The sequence below is a fragment of the Acomys russatus genome, chromosome 29 (assembly GCF_903995435.1).
Source record: "Acomys russatus chromosome 29, mAcoRus1.1, whole genome shotgun sequence".
NCBI classification, from domain to species: Eukaryota; Metazoa; Chordata; class Mammalia; order Rodentia; family Muridae; genus Acomys; species Acomys russatus.
In genome coordinates this window covers 31408794-31436198 of record NC_067165.1, presented here as the reverse complement: position 1 = coordinate 31436198, position 27405 = coordinate 31408794, and the positions used below count along the sequence as shown (strand labels likewise).

Below are 27405 nucleotides of genomic sequence, written 5' to 3'. Positions count from 1 at the left end.
CTCACTGCAAGTGTGCAATGTAACCAATGATGACCTGAAACTCTGGATCCTCCTGTCTCTACCTCCCGAGTCCCAGATGTACAGATAGGCAACAGCATCATACTGGCTTGAAAAAAAAATTGCCAGCTGGGCGTGGTGATGCACGCCTTTAATCCCAGCACTTGGGATGCAGAGGCAGGCGGATCTCAGAGTTCTAGGCCAGCCTGGTCTACAAAGCGAGTCCAGGACAGCCAGGGGTACAGGGTTTCTCTGTTACCTTTACTTATTCATTTGCGGGGCGAGGTGGGAGCTCATGCCAAAACTCAAGAGTGAAGGGCCAAGGACGGTTTGTCAGTTGGTTCCCTCCTTCCACCCTGTGGGTCCTAGGGCTTAGGCTCAGGTCAGCAGGCTTAGCAGCAAGCACCTTTGCCGGTTGAGTTCTGTCACAGGCCCTTTAAAAATCATTTATGGCCGCAGACACCCACCCACCAACCCAGATGGTTGTCAAAAGACAACCTATTATAGTACATATGACTATAGGGTAAGCCATTATTTTCTACATTCACCGATGGTGAAAATGCATGCGGACCAGAATAAGCTGTAAACAGGAGAATGGGGTAGAATAAAAGGTACGATAGCTGGGCGTGGTGGCGCACGCCTTTAATCCTAGCCCTCGGGAGGCAGAGGCAGGCGGATCGCTGTGAGTTCGAGGCCAGCCTGGTCTACAAAGTGAGTCCAGGATGGCCAAGGCTACACAGAGAAACCCTGTCTCGAAAAACAAAAAAAAAAAAAAAAAAAAAAAAAAAAGATTTATTTATTTGGTTTGCTGTCTTTGTCTCTGTCTCTCTGTCTCTCTGTCTCTCTGGATTACTCTGCTCACGTCCCTGCTCTCCCATGCTCACTTAATAAACTTCTCCATATTAAAAAAGAAAGAAAGAAAGAAAGAAAAAAGATTTGCCAGGTGTGGAGGCGCATGCCTTTAATTCCAGCACTCAGGACGCAGAGGCAGGTGGATTGCTGTGTGTTCGAGGCCAGCCTGGTCTACAAAGTGAGTCCAGGACAGTCAAGGATACACACACACAGAGACCTTGTCTCTAAAAACCAAAAAAAAAAAAAAAAAAAAAAAAAAAAGGGAGAAAAAAGAAAAAAAAAAAAAGATTTATTTATTACATTTTGCCTGCATGTACACCAGGAGAGGGGCACCAGATCTCATTATAGGTAGTTGTTAGCCACCATGTGGTTGCTGGGAATTGAACTCAGGACCTCTAAGAAGGGCAAGCAGTGCTCGTAACCTCTGAGCCATCTCTCCAACCCCAAGGATTCTTAACTCTCCCCTCTTTACTCTTAAGCTATCTCTCCCATCCCTCTTTTTTGTTTTAATTTTTGAGATTGTAATTTAATTGCAACATTTCTCCCTTCCCTTCCTCCCTGGAAACCCTCCCACGACTCCTCCTTGATCTCCTTCAATTTTGTAGCCTTTCCCCCCATTAATTGTTACTGCATGCACATATGTATTTGTGTGTGTAATCCTAACTATACCCTGTTGAGTCCGTGTGATGTTCTTTGTATGTGTGTTTTTAGGGCTGGCCGTTTGGTCCTGGACACCAATCAGTATGCCTGTAGCTCTTTGTGTCAGGTTGTGGCCTCGTGGGCTTTTCCCCCTGTCAGTTTGGCATGTTCGTTGGTGTCACCCTTGTTCCGCTCGTGTTTGGGCAGCCATACTGCCGAGACTTTACACATGTTACTACTAGGAGATCCAATCGCACTGCAAAGTCCTTCATCATCTGGCTCATACACTCTTTCCACCCCTCTTCTGCAACGTTCCTTGAGTCTTAGGTGTGGATGTATTGTGTAGAAGTGTCCATTGGGACTGTACAACTCTGCACGGCGATTGGTTGTGGTTTTCTGTAGTTCCAAAGGGAAGTTTCTTTGATGGGGTGAAAAACCACACTTGTCTGTCATTCTAACCCCTTTTTTTTTTTTCCAAGACAGGGTTTCTCTGTGCAGCCCTGGCTGTCCTGTCCTAGAACTCACTCTGTAGACCAGGCTAGCCTGGAATGCAGAAATTTGTCTGCTTTTGCCTCCTGAGTGCTGGAATTAAAGTTGTGTGCCACCAGCACTCGGGAGGCAGAGGCAGGCAGATCTTTGTGAGTGTGAGGCCAGCAAGGGCTACAGAGTGAGTTCCAGGACAGCCACAGCTACACAAAGTAATCCTGTTTTGAAAAAAAAAAAGAAAAGAAAAAATAAGCTGTGCACCACTACTCCCCCACTGTCCTCATCTTTTAAAATAGGCATAGGTCCCTAGCACCTGGGAGGCAGAGGCAGACAGATTGCTATGATTTTTGAGGCCAGCCTGGTCTACAAGAAAAACCAAAAACAAAAGGCACAGGTCCCATGCCTGCTGTTGAATCAGCAGCAGGTCTTTCTGCGTTGCTGTGATTGGTCAAGCCTGGGCTACACTTCCATCCCTACAGGTAGAAGCAGCTCCAGGCTCATCTATGGAGCACATTAAACTGGAGCCTAGGCTGCTTCAGGAGAAGGGGCCATGCTGTCACTAACAGACAAGCAGTTGATGCTTGAGCCAGAACTACAGGTGAGGGACAGTTGGAGACCCTCTGGTAGCCAGTTTTATGTCAACTTGACACAAGCTAACGTCATCAGAGAAGAGGAAGCCTCCATTGAGAAAATACCTCCATAAAACCAGGCTGCAGGCAATGCTGGAGGGTATTTCTTCTATTTATTTATTTATTGCTTTTTGAGGAAGAGTTTCTCTGTGTAGCCTTGCCTGTCCTAGACTCGATTTGTAGCTCCACCTGCCTCTACCTCCCAAGTGCTGGGACTAAAGGCGTGCGCCACTATGCTGGCTTGTAGAGCATTTCTTAATTAGTGCCTGCCCTGGTGGTCCTGGGTTCTATAAAAAAAAAGCAGGTTGAGCAAGCCAGGAAGCAGCACTCCTCCAGGGCCTTTGCATCAACTCCTGCCTCCAGGTTCTTGCCCTGTTTGAGTCCCTGCCCTGACTTCCTTCACTGATGGACTACAATGTGGAAGTATAAGCCGAATAAACCCTTTCCTCCTCAAGTTACTGTTGGTCATGGTCATAGCAACAGAAACCCTATCTAAGACAGACCTGTAGGCTGCAGTCCTGTTACTTTAGTGGGGCTGTAGCCAGGAGGACTGGGTTAGGGGAAGGAGCCAGGAGCCAGACTGGCGTCTGGGCTGGCAGAAAGGGATAGGTAGACTGGGGTCAAGGAGTAACCCCACTCCAACTTGGGGTAGTGGAAAGGTCAAGGGTGCCTTCTGACAAAAACTCGACCCAAGAGGCAAAGTGCTGAGTTAGTCCTTGTCCTCAGAATAAATGTGGGAAAGGTCAAACAGTTGGGTGACATCCCATCAAGATACAGTAGCTTGTGGAAAGGGCAGACATTGTCTGGGGACATTCATGGGACTGTGAGGCAGGATAAAAGAAAGGACAGAGGCGACAGGCCTTGGGAACAGAGAAAATCAACAGTTTTTCTCAGGCTGAAGAAAGTGATACTTTAATTTTTTTTTCTGTGATAGTGAAAAGTTGGCTTTTTCGCAGACAGTGTTGGTAAATGGCACAACACTTGCCTAGCATTTGGTGGGCCCTGGATTCTTCCTGACACCAAAGAAAGGCAAGACGACCTACATTCCAACAGGTTGAGATTGTCCACCTAGGGTAAATGCCCTGATGGTAGAATGTGACATGGAAAGATGTTTACAGTGCAGCTTTGAGAGAAGCAGATTGCAGGCTGGGAGGTGGCTTAGTGGGCAAAGGTGCTTGCCATGCACTCGTGAAGACTTGAGTTCTAATCCCTAGGGCCTGCATACGGCTGGACGCAATAGCAAACACCTGTAATCTCAGAGCTCTACCTCCCAAGTGCTAAGATTACTGATATGCAATGACACACCCTACTGGATGCCATGCCATGCCCAGTTAAGTGACCTTTTTTTTTTTTTTTTTGAGATAAGGTGTTATGTTATGGATCCCAGGATAAACTGAAGTCTCTGTATGATCAAGGATCAAGGATGACCCTTTATTTTCCTGCCTCTACCTCCCAAGTGCTGGGATCATAGGTGTTCACCTCCCATGCTTGGTTTATTAAAGTGGCACTGAGGATCAAAATCAGGGCTTTGCTGCTGGGCAGTAGTGGCGCACACCTTCAATCCCAGCACTGGGGAGGCAGAGGCAGGAGGATCTCTGTGAGTTCGAGGCCAGCCTGGTCTACAAAGTGAGTCCAGGACAGCCAAGGCTACACAGAGAAACCCTGTCTCGAAAAACAAAACAAAAATCAGGGCTTCCTGTATACTAGGCAAGCACTCTACTGACTGGGCTACATCTCCCATCTCCAGCCCACAAATGAACATTATTAGGATAAGATTTCTGGGCTGGAGAGATGGCTCAGATGGTTAAGGACACTGTCTGCTCCTCCAGTAGGTTCTGAGTTTAATTCCCAGTACCCACATGGTGGCTCACAACCATTTATAATGTGGTCTGATGCCCTTTTCTGGCCTGTGGATGTACATGCAGGCAGAGAACTGTATACATAATAATAAATAACTTTTTTTTAAAGATAAGATTTCTACCGGACAGTGGTGGCGCACGCCTTTAATCCCAGGCACTCAAGAGGCAGAGGCAGGTGGATTGCTGTGAGTTCAAGACCAGCCTGGTCTACAAAGCAAGTCCAGGACAGCCAAGGCTAACACAGAGAGACCCTGTCTCAAAAAACAAAACAAAGCAAAATAAAATGATAAGATTTCTGTAATGTTGGGAAGCATTTGAGAATAGGAGAGGATTCTCAACTACTTTGCACACTAACAAGGAAGACAGCTAATAAACAGGTGTGAGGAAGATAGGAAAGGAGAAGGATGTGAGGGGTCAGACCTAACCAAAGGGGTCAGGGAAGAGAAGCCGGGCACGTTACAGATGGTTGTGAGCTACCATGTGGTTGCTGGGAGTTGAACTCAGGACCTCTGGAAGAGCAGCCAGTGCTCTTAACCTCTGAGCCATCTCTCCAGCCCAATGCAGGCTCTTTTTGAGAGGGAAAGTCTCTAGCGCTAAACAAAAACAGCATGTCACTACCTCTCGTTGAGAAGCAAAAACGGAGGCAGGGTGTGGAGATGCACACCTACAATCCCAGTCCTTGGAGGTAGAGGCAGGAGCATCAGGAGTTCAAGATTAACCTCTGTTACATGGTTGTGTTCAAAGCCAGGCTGGGTTACATGAGACCCTGTCTCAAAAGTCATGAAAAAAAACAAACCAAACCAAACCACAGCCTGGGTATGGTGTAGGACACCTTTAATCCCAGTACTCAGGAAGCAGAGGCAAGGAGGAATCTCTGAGTTCCGGGCCAGCCTGGGCTACAGAGCAAATTCCAGTACACCCAGGGATACAGAGAAGCCCTGTCTGGAAAAACAAAATAATAACAACAACAACAAATGGCAGCTCAGGCACCATGGTGCATTTCTTGACTATCAGAACTCAGGATGCAAAGGCAGGAGGATGGCTGTGAGTTCCAGGACAGTGGGGTTTACACAGTCATTCTAGAATGGCAAGGGCTACATAATGACACTCTGTCTCAATAAAACAATGTGTGTATACACACACACACACACACACACACAATTTTCTTTACAAAGTTGCAAGGATCAAAATAAACTTTAGTTACAACACTGTGCACATTTCTGTTCATAGTTTTATTACAAACAAAATCACTGCTAAAAGGTATAGTTCTAACACCTTTAATCCCAGCACTGGGGAGGCAGAGGCAGGAGGATCTTTTAGAGTTCGAGACCAGCCTGGTCTACAAAGCGAGTCCAGGACAGTCAAGGCTACACAGAGAAACCCTGTCTCGACAAAAACAATACAAAACAAAACCAAAAACCAAAAACCTAAAAAAAAAAAAAAAAAAAAAAAAAAAAGTGCAGAGAACAAACTAGAGCAAGCAAGGAACACAGGGCGCGCGTGCGCGACACGGGACAGAGCTGTTGTTCAATCCTACCCCTCCCGGGCCGCCTCAGCTCCTTCTTTCTTTTTGTCCCTCCCACTTCCGCGGGCACCCAACCGTGCGTCCCCTGCGTGCTGACGTCAGGCGCGTGCCCCTGTCCCGCAGCCGAGGAGGCCCCGCGCAGTGCTGCCAACGCCCCGGCGGAGAAGCTGAGGTGAGTGCGGGGCCCGAGTAGCCTCCCCGCGGGAGTGTCTTCCGTGCTGCCCGGTCCCCGTCGCGTGTCGCCCCCGTCCTCCCTCGGTCCTCGAGGAGGCTCGCGTCCGGGGCATCTTGGTGCCTGCGGGCCGCGGGGCCGCGAGGGAGGGATTGCCGGGTTCGCATGCGTCCGCGGGCCGGGGTTCTGAGGGGAACGAGGCTGGGTCGCGGCGAGGCTTGGGGCCGGAATGGCGGCGAGGCGCGGCCGGGGATGGCGGCGGCGGCGGAGGGCGCAGCCCCGCAGAGCTGTCAGCGTCGGCGAGAGGGCCGGGCACACCCATCCCACTCGCTCCCCTCCCCCTCCGACCGCCCGCGGGTTCGGGAGGCGCCGAGGCGCGTGGTGGGGGGGCCGGAACGTACGGCCAGGGCCAGGGGCACTGAGGCCGGGGGCTGCCTGTGCGTTGTCGGCCTCGACTTCCTGCTTCCCGGGCCCCGCCGCGGCCGCGTTGCTGCTGGCGGGGGAGGGGAGCGGAACTGCGGCCGCAGGGCCGGGCCGGGGCCGTGGTGACGGACCGGGCGGCTCTGCGCCTGCGCCCCTCGGCGGTCCCCAGCCCCGCGCTGTGTCCTCTCCTGCCCTGCGGCTCCCGGGGCTCTCAGGACCGGGCCGGCCTCTGCCTTCCGGGACCTGCTTAAGCACCTCCCGAAACCACGCCTAGCCACTTGTTCGGTTCCTCATTACTAGCAGGACATTTTCTTTGTTGTTATTATTTTTTAAATTCCTTTTTCCTCCCCCTTTAAGTCCGGGAGAAATCCAGTGTGGAAGATTACGTCATCGCAGCATAAGGGGTGAGAGTTTTAACTCCTACAAAGTCGGGGCTCACCAAATTAAGCCTGCATTTTGCGGCCTTAGTGGGTCACTCCACTCACTCAGCACATTGGTTTAGAGTAAGGGTTTTTGTTTTTGTTTTTGTTGTTGTTGAAATCCTGTTGTCTTTAGGTGCCTGAGATGCACCTAAAATACAGGAAAGTTCAAAATCTCAGGCTTAGGTTATTTTTGGTCAGGGAACACAGGCTGTCTGCAGTCACTTGTGTAGGCATGAACTTTAAAGGATTCCTTGGCTGTGTTTTCTTGGTGAGCTCGTGGGAGCAATTTTTTTATCACACTCACTAATTGTGACTTACCTTGATGTGAAGAACCCAAATTCAGTGTGTGGTTTGAAGAGTGAGCTGAAAAGAGTAGCCATTCACCTGATTTGTCTTTCTTAGAATTGCAGCTTAAAGTTGCATATTTTAGTTTTACCATTAAAGATGGCCTTTGGATTTATTTTTTACTTTGGTACAGGGTCTCCATATGTAGTCTTGGCTAGCCTTGAACTTAGAGGGACCATCCTGTTAGTCTCTGCCTCTCAAGTGCTGGGATTACAGACATGAGCTACTTAAATTACCACCCTTGATTTAAAATTTTTTTTTTTCGAGACAGGGTTTCTCTGTGTAGCCTTGGCCATCCTGGACTCACTTTGTAGACCAGGCTGGCCTCGAACTCACAGGGATCCGCCTGCCTCTGCCTCCTGAGTGCTGGGATTAAAGGCGTGCGCCACCACGCCCAGCTTGATTTAAATTTTTAGCCCCAAAACCTGAGTAATATTTTTAGACTTCTTGGATTATTAGAATTGTGTGTCCTTTAATTATAATATATACTTGTGTTGAAGAATATTAATATTGTAAAACAAATGAGATCCAGTGTAGTGCATTTTTCGTAATGGTGGCTCATGTTTGAACAAGACTTAATCCCGTTATTGCTCCTTTGTATAGAAAACAGGATTACTTGTTAAGAAATACCATAGTGGTAGAGTCAAATTAGCTTTTTGTAGTTTGTTGGTATGGAGCTTGAATCTTCCAAAATACGTTGTTAGTCTTGTAATTTTCTTCTGAGACAGGGTTTCTCTGTGTAGCCTTGGCTGTCCTGGACTTGCTTTGTAGACCAGGCTGGCCACGAACTGAGCAATCTACCTACCTTTGTCTCCCAAGAGCTGGGATTAAAGGTGTACGCCACCACCGCCCAGCTCTACATTAGTTTTAACGTGACATCTAAGAATATAAAATTGGAACACTTATTTACTACTATGTTTTTTAGCTTATATTTAAAAATAAGTTTATATGTGGGCCAATTTGTATTCATTTAAAAAGCTTATATGAGGACCAATTTGTTTTTTGTTTTTGTTTTTTTTCCTTTTTAATTAACTAGTCTGGGCTGGTAAGATGGTTCAGTGGATAAAAGCACTTGTCAGACAGGCCTGACTACCTTAGTTGGATACCCCAGAAACCCATGATGGAAGGAGAGAATCCTGACTCTCAAAAAGTGTTCTCTAGCTGGGCTTAGAGGTGCATTATGTATTTATGTATGTATGTATTTATTTTTTGAGACAAGATTTCACTGTGTAGCCTTGGCTGTCCTGGACTTACTTTGTAGACCAGGCTGGCCTCGAACTCACAGAGCTCTGCCTGCCTCTTGACTCCCAAGTGCTAGAATTAAAGGCGTGGACCACCACATGGTCTATGTTTTAATCTCAGTGCTGGGAAGGCAGAGGCAGGCAGATCTCGTGAGTTTGAGGCCAGTCTGGTCTATATAGAGAGTTCGAGGACAGCCAAGGCTAGAGAGACCCTGTCTTGAAAAACAAAAAAGCTGTCTTATGATACTCTCACTATTCCCACAATGCATGTTTACACACTTTAACAAATACAATAATAATAAATAAAAGTTAATTTACTTAGGCTTTTCGATACAGGGTTTCTCTGTATAGCCTTGGTTATCCTGCACTTGGCTTTGTAGACCAGGCTGGCCTTGAACTCAGATCCCCCTGCCTCTGCCTCCCAAGTGCTGGGATTTGCACCACTGCGCCCAGCTTAAATTTTTAAGTTTTAGCCTGAGGCAAGGACATAAGAGATTGATAACTGAGCATTTAAAAAGAGTTTTTAAAAACAGTAATTTGTTCAAGACCCAAAGGTGTCTTGTCTTCTGTTAAACTCTCTCAGTGTGTTTTTATACCGTGACACCTGTGCTTAGTAAACATACCCCCCCACTCCCCTTAACCTAAGCAAACCCGTTAAGATTAAATCCTGAACTTTATAGTTAAAAAGATTTGTTTTCATAGGGTTTTTTTTCTTTTTTTGTACTTGATGTATTCTAAAACTTTTATTTCAAATTTTCATACATGTATACAGAGTATTTTATGTTTTGCTAATACTCATCCCTATTTCCCTCTGTCCCTTAATCTTCTCAGGATGTCCCTCTCCTCTTTTTCTTTTTTTGTGACCCACTGAGTCTAATTAATGCAGCACCACTTGGCATCTTAGGATCTATAAAACATTTCTAGTTATCTTTATGAAGTGTTACTGCTTTGTAAAATTTTTTTTTGTCTAAAAGCTGTTAAATCTGTAAAACTGTGTACTTTGTTTTTTGGGGGGAAGGAACACTGATAGGGCTTGGATGCACAGGTCAAACTACTTTGATTTATAGGGCTACGACTTAAATAGAATTCTCTCATTTTAGTGTTTTTTTTTTTTTTTTTTTTTTTTCAAAGAGGGTAAAGAGCATTTAATCACTCTTTTGAAGGGGAACAATTCATATTGGATGCATTTTTCTTCCATAAACAGCTCTCTATATTCCTCAGTGTAAAAGGGCTATTCTGTATTTCTGTGATAGTGCTTTTTCAATCTTTGCAAAATGTTTGCTGCCAGCTTCGGCTGATAGAACATAAATGAGTCCTATGAAGCCAAGGGGTTTGACTTGGTATGATCATCCTGTATCCCTGGCACCTGCCATACATATAATATGTCTTTAATAAAAAATTGTAGAATAAGTAAATTTGGTAATTTCTAAGGGTTATTACCATTCTCATTTACTGTACATCCTTTAGGGCTTTGTGTTTTGTTTCCTTAGATTACTTATGTGCCTGGTCAACCATAACTTGCTAAGCGCCTCTTGCTTGACCTTATCCATCTGCTTAGTACAGTGTCTTCTGCAGCTGCACTATCTGGAAAATTTGCTACCAATTAGAAAATCATCTGGTCATTATTCTTTTATTCTCCTAAAACATATCCAGACTTAACATCTGTTTCCTCATCTTTCCTTCCTTTCTGTGTTTGCAAATAGTAGCTTATTTCTGCCCCCTTCTTCCCCCCTGCAGTGTCAAGTTTCCTGGTCATGTGATGTTTTGTCCCTTTTGAGTTTCTACTTTTAGTTGCTCATCTCTTCTGTCCAAGTATTTTTATTGAAGCATTTTTTTGTTAGTGCCCTTCATGTTTGTCTGCCACTGCTGCTGTTTAAGTTCAGGGTGTCAGGATTCCTCTTCATTAGTGTCAAAGCTCCTCTTTTTTGGTTACCCTGGGACGTTGGTCTCAAGAGTGTTTATTCCACGAGCAGACTTTAAATGTTTTGTTACCTAAATGGTGTTCTTGAAGTTGAAAAAAGTTAAGCTGGTCAGGGTAGCACATCACTATAATCTTAAAGCATGGGAAGTACAGGGGGATCTGGAAGAAGTTTAAGGCCTGCCTTGGTGACACGGAGTTCAAGGCCAGTCTGAATTAGATGAGACCATGTCTCCGTTAAAAAAAAATCAGTTTTTATTTATTTATTTCCCCCCTCCCCCCAACAGGGTTTCTCTGTAATAGCCCTGGCTGTCCTGGAACTCCTTGTAGACCAGGCTGGCCTCCTGAGTGCTGGGATTACGGGTGTGCCCCACCACACCTGGCTTTCTTGAGGCTCTTTATTCCATTTGCTGCTTTGTATTCATGAGCTGCTGCTGCTGCTTAGTGTGGTTAAGCATAGACTCTGGAGCCTGACTGAGTTGAAGTCCTTGATCTGTCATTTATTAGCCATGTGCAATTTTTTTTCAAGACAGGGTTTCTCTGTGGGATTAAAGGCGAGTGTGGGCCACCACGCCCAGTTCCATGTGCAGTCTTAAGTCAAGTGACTTCAGTTTATTCTTTGAAAAATGAGGCTAGCAAGCCTGGCAGGTAACTCAGGCATGTAATCCCAGCACTTAGAAAGAGGAGGCAGGGAAATCAGGAGTTTAAGGTCATAAGTCTTGGCCGTAGGAGTTAGATGCCAGGCTGAGTGAGCTATATGAGGCCTGAAAACTGAAAACAAAAAATAAAGCTAGTAACAGTACCTGCCTCACAGTGTGAAAGATTTTATCAGTTAATGTATATGACCTGTTTTAAGACTGGTTACCTTCAGGCAGAGCTGTGTAGGTGTTCGCTCTATTACTACCTCTTAGGCCCTACCCCGTGACCTTTAGAAGTTGTGCTTATTTCACACATAAATGTTTTTATAACTCTCCCTCCCACAAACTAATCTCATGAATCCTAAAGAATTCTAAGTGGAGATTGTTATCTCCTTTACATTTTTATCTTTCCCACTGTCACAGAATCAAATAAATACAGAGCTGCAGGTGTGACTCAGAACAGTTATTAATATACCCAACACAAAATCGTAAACATAACTTAAAATCTGAGGAGGTGTGTGTATGTGAGAGAGAATGTGTGAGAGTGTGATTGTGTGGTGTGTTTGTAGGTACATTCTGCCACAGTTTGTGCGGAGTTTAGAGGACCGTTTTGTCGAGTCTGATCTTGATGCCATTAACATGGGTTCTGGCAATTGAACTGAGATACTTAGGTTTGCAGAGTAGAAAGTATTATCCTCTGAGCCATCCAACTAGTCCTTTTCTTAGTTTTTTTTTTTTTTTTTTTTTTTTTTAGACAGAGTCTCATGAATCTCAAGCAGGGCTTGAACTAAATTGTGTACAGATGAGTTAAAATTTCTGGCTTTCCTGCTTCCACCTCCCAAGTACTAGAATTAGAGGCATGTGCTACTATGCTAGATCTATGTGGGTGTTAGAGATCAGGGCTTCATGCATGTTGGTCAAGCAGTCGTCAACTGAGCTATATTAAGAAATATTTTTTATCTGCTGATCATGGTGGTGCAAGCTTTGATCCCAATAGTTGAGAATTGAAGACAGAGGAATCTCAGTTTGAGGCCAGCCTGGTCTCCATAGAGAGTTACAGGACACCCAGAGCTACATAGTAAGACTTGGTCTTCCCTCCAACTCCCTCCCCCCAAAAAAGGCAAACAAAAAACAAAGCAAAACAAAACCATTTTTTTTATTTACTGTGTATGTGCATGTGTGGGTACATGGAGGTCAGAAAACTAGTTAAGGGAATAGAGAATTGGTTTTTTTCTGGTCCGTATAGGTCTAGGTATTGGACTACGCTGTCTACCTATTGAGGAGAGCACCTTTTCCTTCTAAGCCGTCTCCTTGGCCTATTCTGCCATTTAAAAAAGGCATTTTTGTTTGGCTTGTAAGGACCCTTAAACTAGTCTCCCCAGATAGCAGGGATGGCTGTAGTTATCCTCTGAGTGGCTCTACACTTGCTTAATTTTAAAGCTGTAGATTAGAGTCAGAAGTAGAGCTTTTCTCTTTTAGAACAATATCAGTTTATATTTCTCCAACAAAACTGCTTGTTGTTTAAGGTGCTTTTTGTAAGAATTACGACCTTTTAATCAGGAGTTGGGCAGATAATCTTTTACAGTGTTTAAGAACTTTGGAATTCCCTTATGGGCTATCACAGTCAAAGATACTATAGAATATGACGAAGTTGTCACATTTAAAGTGAGGATTGGCACTTCATGTTAGCATGTTGTTTAATGACTTTTCACATATTGACCCTGACTTTGAGGAAATGAAGTGAAAATGGCAGAATTATCAGTCTGAAGGAGCCACAAATGGAACTACTGTGGTGATAGAGAGCTGCCTTAATGGTTTAAGCCTTGGCTGCCTTCCCCCTTTAGTTCCCAGCACTTGAGTGGCTCAAAACTACCTTTAGCTCCAGCTCCTAGGGCACCTACACACATGTGCACCCCCCCCCCACACACACACCTTCTTTTGAAGATCATCATTTCAGTATCATTGCGAAGCCCAGATTGTCTGACATACTGTCAAAACTAATTTTAGGAGGTGGAGAGATGGCTCAGTAATTAAGAGCACTAGCTGCTCTTCTAGAGGACCCAGGTTTGATTCCTAGCCCATACACGGCAGCTCACAAACACCTGTAGCTTTAGGTCTAGGAGATCCGATGCCCTCTTTTGGCTTCTGTGAGTGCTGTCATGCACACAAAGTAAAATATAAAAACAATTTGAAGGGGTCAGGTTCCAATATGTGTCTGGTGTAAAAGAGAGTTAGAGACTTTAGAAACTAGAAGATAGTTCAGTGAGCAAATAAAGTGTGAGGAGTGCCAGTGGTAACCCACAGGTAATACCAGCTTGCAAAGTCAAGAGATGTGATTCCCCAGAGAAAGCTGTTTAGCAAGACTAGCTTATTAGTGAGCTCTGTTTGACTGAGAGAGACCCTGTCTTATCCTATAAAGGTGGAAGGAGGGATAGAGGATGATTTCCAGATACGAACTTAAGTGCTTGCATCCACATGAAAAATTCATATGCACATATGTACATACTAAACATAGGAAACTGAGAAAAGAAAAGGTTAAGTATATGTTGATGGTGGAAAGGGAGGAAGATAGGAATAAATTTGGGATTTCCCACATGAAGGCATTTGTGCTGAGGTTGGTATTGTGCCAACATAGGAAATTCCTCCTGAGAACCAGCAGAGAACAGTGCTTTCCTCCCACATCAGTTAAAGTTTGGGAAACATTGTTAGTGATGCATGCTCTTTCCATCCAAAACAATGAGGTGTTCTGTGTGCTGTCAACATAACAAGCTGGGCGGTGGTGGCGCACGCCTTTAATCCCAACACTTGGGAGGCCAGAGGCAGGCGGATCTCTGTGAGTTCGAAGCCAGCCTGATCTACAATACGAGTCCAGGGCAGCCAAACAACTCTGTCTCAAAAACAACAACCACCACCAAAACCAAAACCAAAACCAAAAACCAAAAACAAAACATATCTTAACAAAAAAATGTAAAAGAGTTCTGCATCTTTATGCAATTTAATAAGGCATTACAAGTCATTAGGAGTACACAGTAACTTAAAAAATGCATGCTAGCACTTTTAGCTTACTACGCTTGGTGGTCAGTTTGGCTTCTCCTTTTTTGCAGTTTTTCCTGATCTACCACAAAGAAGTGCCTCTCCCCTTTTCATAAGGCCTTGTAGACAGCCCCATTTACCACCTAGCTTTTGTTCTTTACCTTTTGTGGGAGGTTGTTGACAGGGTTTCTTTGTACAGCCAGGCTGGCCTTGAACTCACAGAGATCTGCCTGCCTCTGCCTCCCTGAGTCCTAGGATTACAGGCATGCACCACCTTACCTGACTTTTTTTTGTTGTTGCTGTTTTTTGTTTTTCGAGACAGGGTTTCTCTATGTTATCTTGTTTGTCCTAGACTCACTTTGTAGACCAGGTTGGCCTCGAACTCACAGTGATTCACCTGCCTCTGCCTCTGGAGTGCTGGGATTAAAGGCTTGCGCCACCATGCCTGGTCGTTCCCCCCCCCCCCCCCCCCCCCCCCCAGCTTTTTAATACCTTTACTATTTCCATCAATCAGGCTTTGTTCGGGTAACACTATGATGCATGATGCTTTGATTTTTTTTCCCAAGGGTGGTTTTTGTTGCTGTATCCAATTTCTTTCTGATTCTTGTTTTGGTCCCCCCCGCCTCCCGTTTGTTTTTGTTTTGAGACAGGGTTTCTCTGTGTAGCCTTTGCTGTCTTGGACTCTCTTTATAGACCACGGTGGCCTCAAACAGCAGTCCACCTGTCTTTGCCTCTTCAAGTGTTGGGATTACAGGCATGTACCACCATGCCCAGCTTTGTTTTTTTCTTTTCTTTTTTCCTTTGTTTTTTTCTGAGACAGGGTTTTTCTGTGTAGCCTTGGCTGTCCTGTACTCACTTTGTAGACCACGCTGGCCTCGAACTCACAAAGATCCTCCTGCCTCTGCCTCCCAGCTTTCTTTTTAATTCTTTATGTAGATAGTAATAGATTAGGAAGCTAGAAGAATATATTATAGTTTATTTTGTGTCCAAAGACCACATTTTGACTTGATGCATATCTAAACCACACTCACTGTCTTACTGATTTAGGAACTTCAGCTTTGTGATGGTCATAGTTCCAAATATTGGTGGTGAGCAGTGACTACAAAGGACTAAGACAAATCTGTCAAAATTTACACGGGAGCGTGTGAGTTGTAGATACAGGTTTGAGAAAATGAAGAGGTGGGTAAGACTTGATAGTATGTTTCTCATTGAGCCATCTCCTAGGTCCCAGTGTGTCTGTGCTCCCTCCCTCCCTCCCTCCTTCCCTCTTTCCTGCCTTCTATTCCTCCCTCCCTCTCTTTCTTTTTTCTTTTCTTTCTTTTTTTTCTTTTTTTGGTTTTTCGAGACAGGGTTTCTCTGTGTAGCCTTGACTGTCCTGGACTCGCTTTGTAGACCAGGCTGGCCACAAACTCACAGCGATCTGCCTGTGTCCTAGATTCTATTTACTCATTTACTTTTGAGACATTCTTAATTTGTTGTTGTTATTTGAGCCAGTATTTCTTTGTGTAGTCCTTGTTCTGGAACTTGCTCTGTAGACCAGGCTGGCCTTGAATTTAGAGATTTGCCTGCCTCTGCCTCCCAGTGCTGGGATTAAAGGAGTTAGAAAACAACACAAGGTTGTCTCTTCCCCTCATATTAAAGACACAGTCAGCTGGGCAGTGGTGGCGCATGCCTTTAATCCCAGCACTCGGGAGGCAGAGGCAGGCAGTATCACTGTGAGTTTGAGGCCAGCCTGGTCTGCAAAGTGAGTCCAGGACAACCAAGGCTACATAGAGAAACCCTGTTTTGGGAAAAAAAAAGACACAATCTTACTCTTAAGCATGGCCTAACCTGGTTATTGGTATGTTGCCTAGGCTAGCCTTGAAGTTACAGTTACCTTCTTGCCTCAGTTTACCAAGTGCTAGGATTACAGATGTGCTCTACTGAGCCAGTTTTGTTGTTGGTAGGGTGTCTGTGCTGGAGATCATACCTGTACTTTTTTCTTCCTAGAAATGCTCTGTTACTGCATTAAAGCCTCATAACCCTATCCTTAATCTTCCCTTATATAAATATACTAGTCATGGATAGGGCTGCCCATATGACGTCATTTTCCTTATTTATTTATTTATTTTCCTGAGACAGGGTTTCTTTGTGTGTAAACTTGCCTGTCCTGGACTTGCTTTGTAGACCAGGCTAGCCTTGATCTGCCTGCCTCTGCCTCCGCAGGGCTGGGGCTAAAGGCACACCACCACACCTGACTTGATAGCATTTCTTTATATTATAGCCTTTCTTACAGTTTTCTATTGTCTTTTGCTCCTGTTTTTTTGTGTAGGCAGGCTTAACAATGGAATTGCCGGGTCAAAGAATGTGCAAAATTTGGATACTTACCCTAGTATGGGAGACAACTCGTTGGTTTTGGTCACCTCCCTCCCCTGGGCACACACAGGAGCAAAAAATTACTTTTACTTGCATGTATGCATGTGTACCACATAGTGCCTGGTGTTTCACAGAGGCCAGAATGCATTGACTCTTTTGGGACTGGAGTTAAAGATGGTTGATGTTGTGATCCCTACAGATGGTATTGGTAATTAAACCCGGGTCCTCTGTAAGAGCAGCTAGTGCTCCTAATTCTTGAGCCACCTCTGCAGCCTCTTACAAACTTTGAAAATAAACTCTGGTTAGGTGCACAGCCATTTAATCCCAGCACTCAAAGGCAGAAGCAGGCAGATCTCTTGAGTTCCAGGCTGGCCAGGGTTTTATAGTTAGAGCCTGACTCAAAACAAAATCACCCAAAACCACCGCTGCCAACAAAAGTAACAAAACCACAAAACAAACAAGAGTATTGAAAACAAGCTCCCCCCCCCCCTCCCCCGACAGGATTTCTCTGTGTAGCCTTGACAGTCCTGGATTTGCTTTGTAGATCAGGCTGGCCTCGAACTCACAGTGATCCACCTGCCTCTGCCTCCCAAGTGCTGGGATTAAAGGCGTGCATCATCATGCCTGGCCCACAGAGATCTTGCCTCTGTCTCCCTGAGTGCTAGGATTATAGGCTTGTGCGACCATGCTTGGCTTCAGAATTCACATCTTAAACCACCAGCAGGAAGCAAAGAAAGAGGAAACTAAGAAGTCTCAAAGCTGCCTCCTTCCCCCACATACTTCTCTAGCGGGGCTACACCTCCCAGATCTACCCAAACAGTGCCACCAACTGGGACAAGAGCCTTTGAAAGATGTTCTCAGTCAAACCTCTGGTGGAGGAAACTGACTTTACTGAGATGTGAGGGATGAGAATCATCTACCAGAACAGTGGGAGGGAGGCTGGAGAGTTGACTCAGTGGTGAGGAGTACTTGCTGCCCTAGCAGAGGGCATGGGTTCAATTCCCAGTATCCGTGTGCTGACCCACAACCACCTGTAATTCCAATCCCAGGGAATTCAGTGTTCTAGTGTCCATGTGCACTTGCACACATGTGTACATACACATATATACAGGCAAAACACATACACATATAAAATAATCTAAGAAAATTGTTTTTATTTATTTATTTATTTATTATTTTTTTGTTTTATTTTATTTTATTTTTTGTTTTTTGAGGCAGGGTTTCTCTGTGTAGCCTTGGCCATCCTGGACTCACTTTGTAGACCAGGCTGGCCACGAACTCAGCGATCCGCCTGCCTCTTGCCTCCCGAGTGCTGGTATTAAAGGTGTGCGCCACCACGCCCGGCAGAAAATTGTTTTTAAAAGAATAGTGGGGAAAGGAGTACTGTTAAGTGAAGGCTTGGGCGTGGTGCTGGAGAGATGGCTCAGAGGTTAAGAGAGCTGGCTGTTTTTCCAGAGGTCCTGAGTTCAGTTCCCAGCAACTATATGGTGGCTCAAAACCTTACAAGGAGATCTGGTGCCCTTTTCTGGCATGAGGCAGAACACTGTATACATAATAAATACATTATTCTTAAAAAACAAAACAAAACAAAAATGCCATGGTGGCGCACACCTTTAATCCCAGCGCTCAGGTTGCAGAGGCAGGCGGATCACTGTGAGTTCGAGGCCAGCCTGGTCTACAAAGAGAGTCCAGGACAACCAAGGCTACACAGAGAAACCCCGTCTCAAAAAATCAAAACAAAAAACCAAAAACATAAAGGCAGGCTGCTTGACATATTTGAAGACCAAAGGGTCAGCAAAAAAAGGATGAAAGCTGGGTGTGGTGGCACACGCCTTTAGTCCTACCACACTGTGGAGGCAGAGGCAGGCGGGTCTCTGAGCCAGCCCCGGCCAGGACAGACAGGGCTACAGAAAGAAGCCCTGTCTTGGAAAACAAAAAACAAAACAAAACAAAAAGAGCCAGGAAAGGATTTGCTTTGGAAACTGCCCTTGTTTGGGCTGTGATAGTAAAATAACTGAGGACTAGGCAATAAGCTAATTTCTCATAGTCTGGAAGGGGGACAGTCAAGATAAAGGTGCTGGCAGATTAAGGTTATGTGGGGTTGCCTTTTGAATACACAGTTGGTGTTTTCTTGTTGCTCTTATTCACCAGCTAATACTTAATCCTCTTCCCAAAGGCCCCCTCCCGATGCTATTACCACAGGATTTAGAGTTTTGTCATGAGATTTAGAGGGATTCAGACATTCAAAACATAGAAGGAGGATTTTGAACACACAGTTGGCAGTTTTGAAATCTAGAATAAGTAGGTTTTGCAGAGGCGAGGTTTTGGGTGGAAGGTTGGGTGATGGTGCGAATAAAGGCAGACTTTGAATAAGCACAGATCATTTTGGACAGCTGAAGTGGCTGTTTATTAACAGATTATCATGGCGATGTAAGATTCCTAGAAGCAAAGTAAAAGATTGTAGTTCTACTGCTCTCTTTCAACCTCAGCTGAGGTGTTTACTGGCTTCTCTTGTGTTATCTGGTTTCTTAGGTGAAGTGTGTGAAGATACACCTTTAATCCTGATTTTTTTTCTTTCTTTTTTCATTCATTCATTCATTCATTGTACATTGGTGTTTTGCCTGCATGTATGTCTGTGTGAGGGTGTTGGATCCCCTGGAACTAGAGTTATAGACAGTTGTGAGCTGCCATGTGGGTGCTGGGAATTGAACCTGGGTCCTATGGAAGAACAGTCAGTCAGTGCTCTTGACTGCTGAGCCACCTCCCCAGCCCTATCCAGATTTTTTGAGGTTGGAAGATCTACCTTTGTAGGCCACACAGTCTAATTGCAGTTTATATTATATAAAGGACATGGAAGAGCTTTTTTTTTTCTCTTTGCCTACTTGTTCTCACTGGCAAGTCCATTTCTTCACTGGCATTAGAACTTACTTCTTCAGGGTTCTAGTGTATACTAAAGACCAGAAGAGACATCTAGCCTTATGGACTGAACAGTTACTGGATTCTTGGGCCTTCTGATGGTAGATAGCTATTGGACTAGCTGGACCACAGCTTGTAAGCTATTCTAATGAATCTCCTTTCTTGTTCGTCTGTCTGTCTCTCTTTATATATCTATATAGATAGATATCCATTCCTCTAGAGATCCCTGACTAATACAGATTTTGGTACCAGAAGTTCTAGAGCAACAGAAGTATAAGCATGAATATTTTAAGTATCTGGAATAGGCTTCCCAATTTGCAGACACTTAAGAGTTACTGAAACTTCTACTAGAAGCGCCAAGAGTACGGAAAGCCCATATTATGAACTATGTTTACAAACTTGAGACAAATACGTTTCTTACCCTGATTCACCAGTTGCAAGATACAAAAGATTTGATGACTTTGCATATAAAACTTGACAATTTGTGGAAAAATAAGGAAAATGATGACGTTAGTTGGTTGTTCCTAGCATCTCTGGAAAAATTGAGAAAGGAAAAGAATGTGCTCCATGATAAAATTAACCAGCGTCTGGCATCTCAGAATATGGTGAAGGACAACAATACCCTTAGTGATAGGCTCCAGATGCGCATAAACAACCTACAGGCTTCTAAATGTGTACTGGAAGAGACTCTTCTTTCTCTCCAGGAGCCACAGAGCTCAAGTTGTTTAAAATGAAACCGAAGTCTTCATAAGACTAGCTGAATTATAGTGAGAATTCAAGTCCCACACAGTTAAAGTAAAGTGAGATTCTGAAATTTAGGATGGAGATGTGTGGGAGGAACCTATTGAGGCTGAGAACTTTGAATTCTCAGATTATCTTACCTCAGGGAATACTCTTCTCACCCTCAGCAAAAGATTTACTCTTACCCCACCCCCTAAAATAGTCTTTCCACCATTGACCGGAGAAATTAATGCAACATTATCTGTTAAGCCAGCAGTGGCTTTCCCTGAAGGAGATACCAGTCAAGTCAATAATGATGTCCTTCAGAGCCCACCAATACTTGTCTCTAGACCTATAACAGACTTGGAACTTTGTGTGGAAAAGCCATTTAGTGTTGAAAGGTTGGTGAGCTGTTCTGTGGGAGCTTGGAAGAGAAGAACGTTGAGAGTAGTGCAGGCAATGGGTGCCTGGCCTGTGAAGTTTCAGAGGGAAGTTTGAGAGTCCCTTAATGACTTCCATCAGGGCCATTTGCTGTTTTGAGTTAAGAATTTGTGGTTTTGGTTAGCTGGGGCCAAGAATCAGCTGTGATTAACAAGATAGTAGAACCACTAAAGAAAAACCTTTGCTGGGACAGTTAATGCTGGTCAGCTGGGGAATGGCACCTTATCTGGGGCTCAGTGCTGATCTCTGCTGTGGGCTGATCTGACACTCAGCAGCAGCTGTAGCCCGGTGAGTGGAAGCCCATGTTGTCAAGCCCTATCATCCTGGTCACTTTGTTCATGGGCCCATTGGGCAGTGACAGGGATAGCTGGAGAAAGAGACTGACTGTCCACAGAATGTGTCAGTCTATCTGTTTGATTTGGACTCTTCCTCTCCTGGTCATTTTTTGGTGAACATTCACGTGGGAAACAAGTATCTTCACATCCTTTTGGAGAGATCTATCTACATGCTTCTTACTCAGATATCTTTCTCACCAATTTTCCAATCATGCTCTTTCCAGTCCCTGGCCATACAGCTAACCAGTTGGCTATACCCAATGTATAATCACACACCCAGGCCATTTTTTTCTTTCAAACAAAATGTACGACCATGTGTGCTGCTGGAGATTCTGCCCAATGCACTTCATTGGCGATTTTCAGGGTTATCCCAGAGAGGCTTGCAGCTGTCCAGTGTGGTTCCTGTATAAAATACAGAACCAGGCCTTAGTCCTCTCTTCATAAGAGAGTAGAATTGTTGCCTTCTGACTCCCTTTTTCCTAGTGGGCATTGAACTGTAGGCTATGCAGGCTAGGTCAGTTGTCCTGTTGCTCTTTCTAAATGACTGCCTAGAAAGACATCAGTCATCAGTGATGTTAGGAAGGAAGAATATATGGAGGTGATAAATGCATTTTGTCTGTACTCAGAAGGCCTTTTCATTTCTAGGGGGCATGAACATTAGAGATGGCTTTGTATGGCACAAAGTTTAGCACATACCAGATTCTCAATAAAGTTTGTTGAATGAGTGAAAAAAATTATACTAAGGAGGGAGAATTTTAGTTTCTATTCTGTTTATGGTATTTTCAAATACCAGGTTTAAAATGATATAGCTTATTTAAATATTTAGCAATTGATTAGAAAAAAATTTGGGATGCTGGGATTGAAATCAGACTTTCTCTATGTTAAACACATTATCTACACTTGGGAAGTGGAGGCAGGCAGATCTCCTTGAGTGTAAGGCCAGCCTGTTCTACAAAGCAAGTCCAGGACAGCCAGGACTACACAGAGAAACCCTTTCTCCAAAAACAAACAAACAAAAGAAACCAAACAAACAAAACCCCAAACACATTATTACTTACTGACCAATACCTTAATTCCTTTACTCAGTGTTTTGGGTCCCTTCCCCACCCCCAATTATGTAGCTCAGACTGGCCTCAGATATGTAGCTAGGATGGCCTTGAAAATCTGATACACTTTTTTTTTTTGTTTTGTTTTGTTTTGTTTTTCTAGACAGGGTTTCTCTGTGTAGCCTTGGCTGTCCTGGACTCACTTTGTAGACCAGGCTAGCCTCAAACTCACAGCAATCCGCCTGCCAATGCCTGGTGTACACTTGTATTTTTTCTTTTGTTTTGTGTGTTTTTGAGTTGCAGGATTACAGTGACTTGCTACCATGCTGAGCTTTTTGTTTTGACTTTTTGAAGAACTCTAATTTCTGTTTACTGATGGTTCTGAAAACTACAGAGTTTAAAACAACTCTTTATAGGTAGCATTTATGTGCATGTATGTGCACACGCATATAGTTTATCATTATATGCCCCTGGTTGGTTTGGAACTCATGATTCCTTTCCTGAGATGACAGGCATGTACCACTATTTGTTTAGAGTTGAGCTGAGCATGGTGGCACATGCTTGTAATCATAGCAACTTGAGGAGGTAGAGGCAGGTGGATCGATGGCCAGCCTGGTCCACAAAGTGAGTACAGGACAGCCAAGGCTATACAGAGAGACCCCATCTTGGAAAAAAAAAAGTCTAGAGTTGGAAAGGAATGTCAGGATACATACAAGATACATACTTACTAGCTTTTTGGCTTTGAGGCAAGTCTTTGTATTCAAGTCAGAATTTTGTTCTTTCCTCTTTTTCTCCATGTAGCCTCAGGGCCATACAGAACAGACTCAGAATTTGCTGTAAAGTTCCTGCGTCAGCCTTCCAGGTATTGAGATGGTAGGTGTGAGCTTCTACACCCAGTCCAGAATTTTCTTCCTATAAAATGGTGGGCTGAAATTAGTTAATTAAAAGACCTTCATATCTAACTTACTCATTCTTTGTCTTGGTTCTTTTGAGGAATGGTGGGAGAATTAATGCAGTCAGTTATGTTTATTTTAGGGTTCAGAAACATTTACAGTATATTGCTTGTATGAGGAAAAGGGTAGCTATGGAGGAAGCATAGAATAATTTTTTGTGAATTGAGGATGTAGTTCAGTTGCCTACCATGTACAAAGCTCTGGCTTCTATCCCTAGCTCTGAGACTAGCCTGGGATACATGAGAGTCTGCCAAGCTTTTTTTTTTTTTTTTTGGTAGGAGAAATTTCTAAGCAATGTTGTGTTCTTAGAATATTTGCATCAGCCCATGTGTTGCGTGATGTAGAACCAAATAGGACAGTCGCTAGCGCAACTCCACACACATAGATGTAGACTGCTTCTGTAGTGTGAGCACATGTGTGAGGCCAGAGGGGCATGTGACGTTTCTTAATCCTCACTGTCCTTTTGTTGGGGGTTGGGGGACGGGGTCTTGCACTGACCCTGTTGCTTGCTGATCTCATCTAGACTACTTGTCCAGCAAACTCAGGGAATAATTCTGTCTCCTACCCAGTCCAGGACCACTGTGTGTAGATGTGCCTGGCTTTTGGTGCAGGGAGTGGAATTCAGAACTGCATGATTGCTAGCATTTAACCAACTGAACCATCTCTCCAGCTATTTTGTGGGTTTTAACTCCTAGACTCCCAAAGGCTATTTGGAGTGCTGAAATGTAGGCATTGGTGTTGAGTCCTGGAGAGATGACCCAGCAGTTGAGATGGGATACTGCTTTAGCAGAGAACCGTAGTTTGTATCTCAGCACTAGGTTGCTCACAACCATTTTTGTTTGTTTTGAGACAGGATTTCTCTATGTAATGGCTGCCCTGAAACTCTGTAGTCCAGGCAGGCATTGAACTCAGAGATATGCTTATCTCTGCCTCTGAAGTGCTTGGGATTAAAAGGCGTACATCACCATTGCCCAGCTCACAAATACTTAGAATAGCAGATCTAGGGTACTTGATGTCCTCTTCTGACCTCTCTGTGCACCTGTGCATATCTGCCTTTTTCCCCCTTAAAGATTGAGCATGCTGGCATGAACATGGTGGTGTGAATATTCTAGCACTGAAGAGGCAGAGACAGGCAGTTCTTGGTGACTTCTAGGTAGTGTGGGCTAGAGAGACCCTGTCTCAAACTAATAAATATTTATTTTCTAATTATGTATAGTGTGTGCACATGAGTGTAGGTGTCAGATTCCTTGCATCTGGAGTTACAGGCCTGGGAACTAAACTGGACTGCCTGTAAAGAACAGAATAAGTTCTTAACTGATGATAGACATCTCTACACATTGCCATTGTAAGTTTACACATGCCATCTATTAAGTTTACACTCTGGGGAAGATCTGTTTATACATCTTCATATGTAGAGAAGGGAAAGGTGAGCCACAGGAAGTTTTGCTCTACATAGATGGAGTTTGATGGAGCCATCCTGATTCCAGAACCCAGGATCTTGACAAAGGATCCATAACCAGTTTCCAAAAAATTGCCGAGGTTGGGAAACATGAAAAGAGGAGCTTTGTAGGTACACTGCTCTCTCTGCCCCCTTCTACTCAAAATAGCAGTTTGTAGGGTAAAGAAATGGGAAATGAACTCCTGTTTCTTTTTTCTTCTTTATTTCTCCTTCCATGTTACTATCAAAGTGAAGCCTTTGGTTACCATGTCATTGTTTTTATTAATGTTACTTCTTAGGAGAGAAAGTGTGGTAATGTTTAAGAGCAAAGATTTGGGACTTAGGGTGCTTGGATTTAAATTGCAGTTCCACCACTTATCTGCTGAGTAACCTTGATCTAGTTATCACTGAGGCTCATCTTACCTGTGAAATATGTAGAAGATATTGCATACCGTAGAGCAGTGGTTCTCAAACTTCCTAATGCTGTGGCCCTTTAATACAGGTGTCTTGTGGGGTGTGGTGGCGCACGTCTTTAATCTCAGCGCTCAGGAGGAAGTGGCATGTGGATCATCAGCAACAGTAACACAAGCAACCAAAACAAAATAATACAGTTCCTCATGTTGTGATGACCCTAACCATAAAATTATTTTCTTTTTGTTTTTGTTCTTTTAATTTTCCGAGACAGGGTTTCTCTGTAACCTTGGCTGTCCTGGACTCACTTTGTAGACAAGGCTGGCCTCGAACTCAACAGAGATCCACCTGCCTCTGCTTCCTGAGTGCTGGGATTAAAGGCGTGCACCACCATGCCCAGCTTCACAAAATTTTCATTGCTACTTTATAACTAATTTTGCTACTGTTATGAATCAAAATTCTTGGAGATAAAGGTTTGCCAAGGGGGTTGAGAACCTCTGCCTTTGTGAGTGGCTGGGAGGGTGAAGAGTCACTGTGTAATGTGTGTAGAAGAGTCTTGGCACCTATTATCATGGTTATAGCCTTGAGAACAGTTACAGGTTGAACCACTGTTTGGTGATCAGAGTGTTTGCTCATTCATGTATGTTGCTGCTTTGTTTTTGTTTTTGTTTTTAAGACTACTCTCATGTACTTAGATGAGCCTTGAGCTGCTGCTGTGTAGCCGAGGTGTCCTTGAATTTCTGGTCTTTCTGCCTCCACCATTCAGTAGTGGGATTATAGGCATGTGCAACCACCACACCTGGTATTTTATGTGGTGTTGGAGCTCAAACCCAGAGACTTATGCATGCTAGGTCAGTGTTATACCAACTGAACTATGTCCCTAATTCTAAATATTTCTTTTATGCATATAAAGGAAAAAAGATGAAAATTGATGCAAATTCAATAAAGAAAGAAATATAATCATGATAGTTGCAAATGTGATGCTGAGAACTGAACTTTGGCGTTGTGCATGCTAGGCAAGCAGTCCACCACTGAGCTGCGTTTCTAGCCCCACAGATTATTTATTTATTTATTTATTTATTTTTAAAAGATTTATTATGTTTACAGTGCTCTGCCTGCATGTATGCCTACACACGAGAAAAGGGCATTATATCACATTATAAATGGTTATGAGCCACCATGTGGTTGCTGGGAATTGAACTCAGGACCTCTGGAAGAGCAGCCAGTGCTCTTAACTGCTGAGCCATCTCTCCAGCCCCAGAATGTTTATTTTTAAGTTAAAGGTATATACTATAATACTCCATTTATGTAGTGCCTGTCATTGATCCCAGGACTACATTTATGCCAGACAAGGGCACTACCAGCTAAGCTACACTCCCAGCCTGCTTCTTTCTTTTTAAAAATATTGATCTCAAAAAGAAAAAAAAATTGATCTCACTTTAATTATGTGTGTGGATAAGTGCATGTACATACAGGTATCCAAGGAGAACAGAGAGGACATCAGGATATTGAGCTAGAGCTGATAGGTGCATGTGAGCAGCCTTACATCAGTGTGGCAGTGAGCCTAGGTCTGTCCATCCATCCAATCTGTTTATTGTCATGGGTCTTACTGTGTAGTTCTGACTGGTTTTGAACTCAAAGAGATCTGATTGCCAATATCTTTATTGCTGAGATTAAAAGCATGTGCTACCATATCTCACTATATTTACTTTTAAGTATTAGTAAGCATATTTTTCATTTTTAAAAATGCTAGTATCCGTGTGTGTGCTAGAGGATTATCTTTAGGTACTATCCACTTCTTTTTGGTCTTTTTTTTTCTTTTTTTAAGGCACGATTTTTCACTTGTCTAAAACTTATCAAATAGCTAGTATGGCTAGCTAGGAAGCCCCCAGGGATCAGCCCTTCTCTACCTCCCTAGCTCTGAAATTGCAGGTGTGTACCACCATGCACAAATATGCTCAACTTAAATTTTTTCCCCCCATTTATTGTGTGTGTGAGTGTTAGGGATTTCATAGAGTGCCATGTCACATGTGTAGAGTTCAGAGGACAACTTGGGAGTTGGTTCTTTCCTTCTCCTATGTGGGTCTCCAGTATTGAATTCAGGTCATCAGATTTGGTGAGAATTAGCCATCTTGTTAGTCCACAGCTTTTGTGTGTGTTAGGTGCTCAGGTCCTTGTGCTTGCAAGGCAAGTGTTTTACTGACTGAGCCTCTTTTGAGACAGTCTCACCTGTGTAGTCTGGTCTGGGATTTACTATGTAGCCCAGCTTGGGCATATAGTCAATATTTTCCCAAGTACTGAGATTTTAGTTGTTGCCACCATGTTCAGCTTAGAGTTTCTATGAGTAGTGGGGCTTTATATCTCCTGGGACTGATGTGCTTTTATATTTTATGTGAGTTTTTCATCCATTCATCAGCTTATAACGTGTCAGTCTGTGCTGTGTTTAAAGTACAGTGGTATGTGAAATGAAATGCTGTAGGCACCTATACAGAGATGTTAATAAGTGTTTATAAATTATGATAAAAAATTGTGAGGGGAACAAGTTTTAGAAATACACAGGCAACTGGGCATGGTGGCTCACACCTGTAATCCCAGCATTCTGAGAAGCAGA

The 27405-nt window shown here is 43.8% G+C and overlaps 2 protein-coding genes across 3 annotated transcripts in view; both read left to right on the top strand.

Annotated features, from left to right (window-relative positions):
• Positions 1-1815, top strand: part of Cela3b (chymotrypsin like elastase 3B) — a 47171-nt gene extending 45356 nt beyond the window's left edge. The window contains 1 exon segment of the mRNA XM_051171080.1: positions 1648-1815. Within this exon segment, the coding sequence (XP_051027037.1) occupies positions 1648-1815 (168 nt within the window).
• A 4214-nt stretch (positions 1816-6029) lies between these two features.
• Positions 6030-27405, top strand: part of Cdc42 (cell division cycle 42) — a 39626-nt gene continuing 18250 nt past the window's right edge. The window contains exon 1 of one of the 2 annotated variants that reach the window (XM_051171996.1): positions 6030-6159. The gene's annotated coding sequence lies outside the window, so the exon portion shown is untranslated. The remainder of the gene's footprint in view (positions 6160-27405) is intronic. The other variant, XM_051171995.1, reaches the window with a different exon arrangement.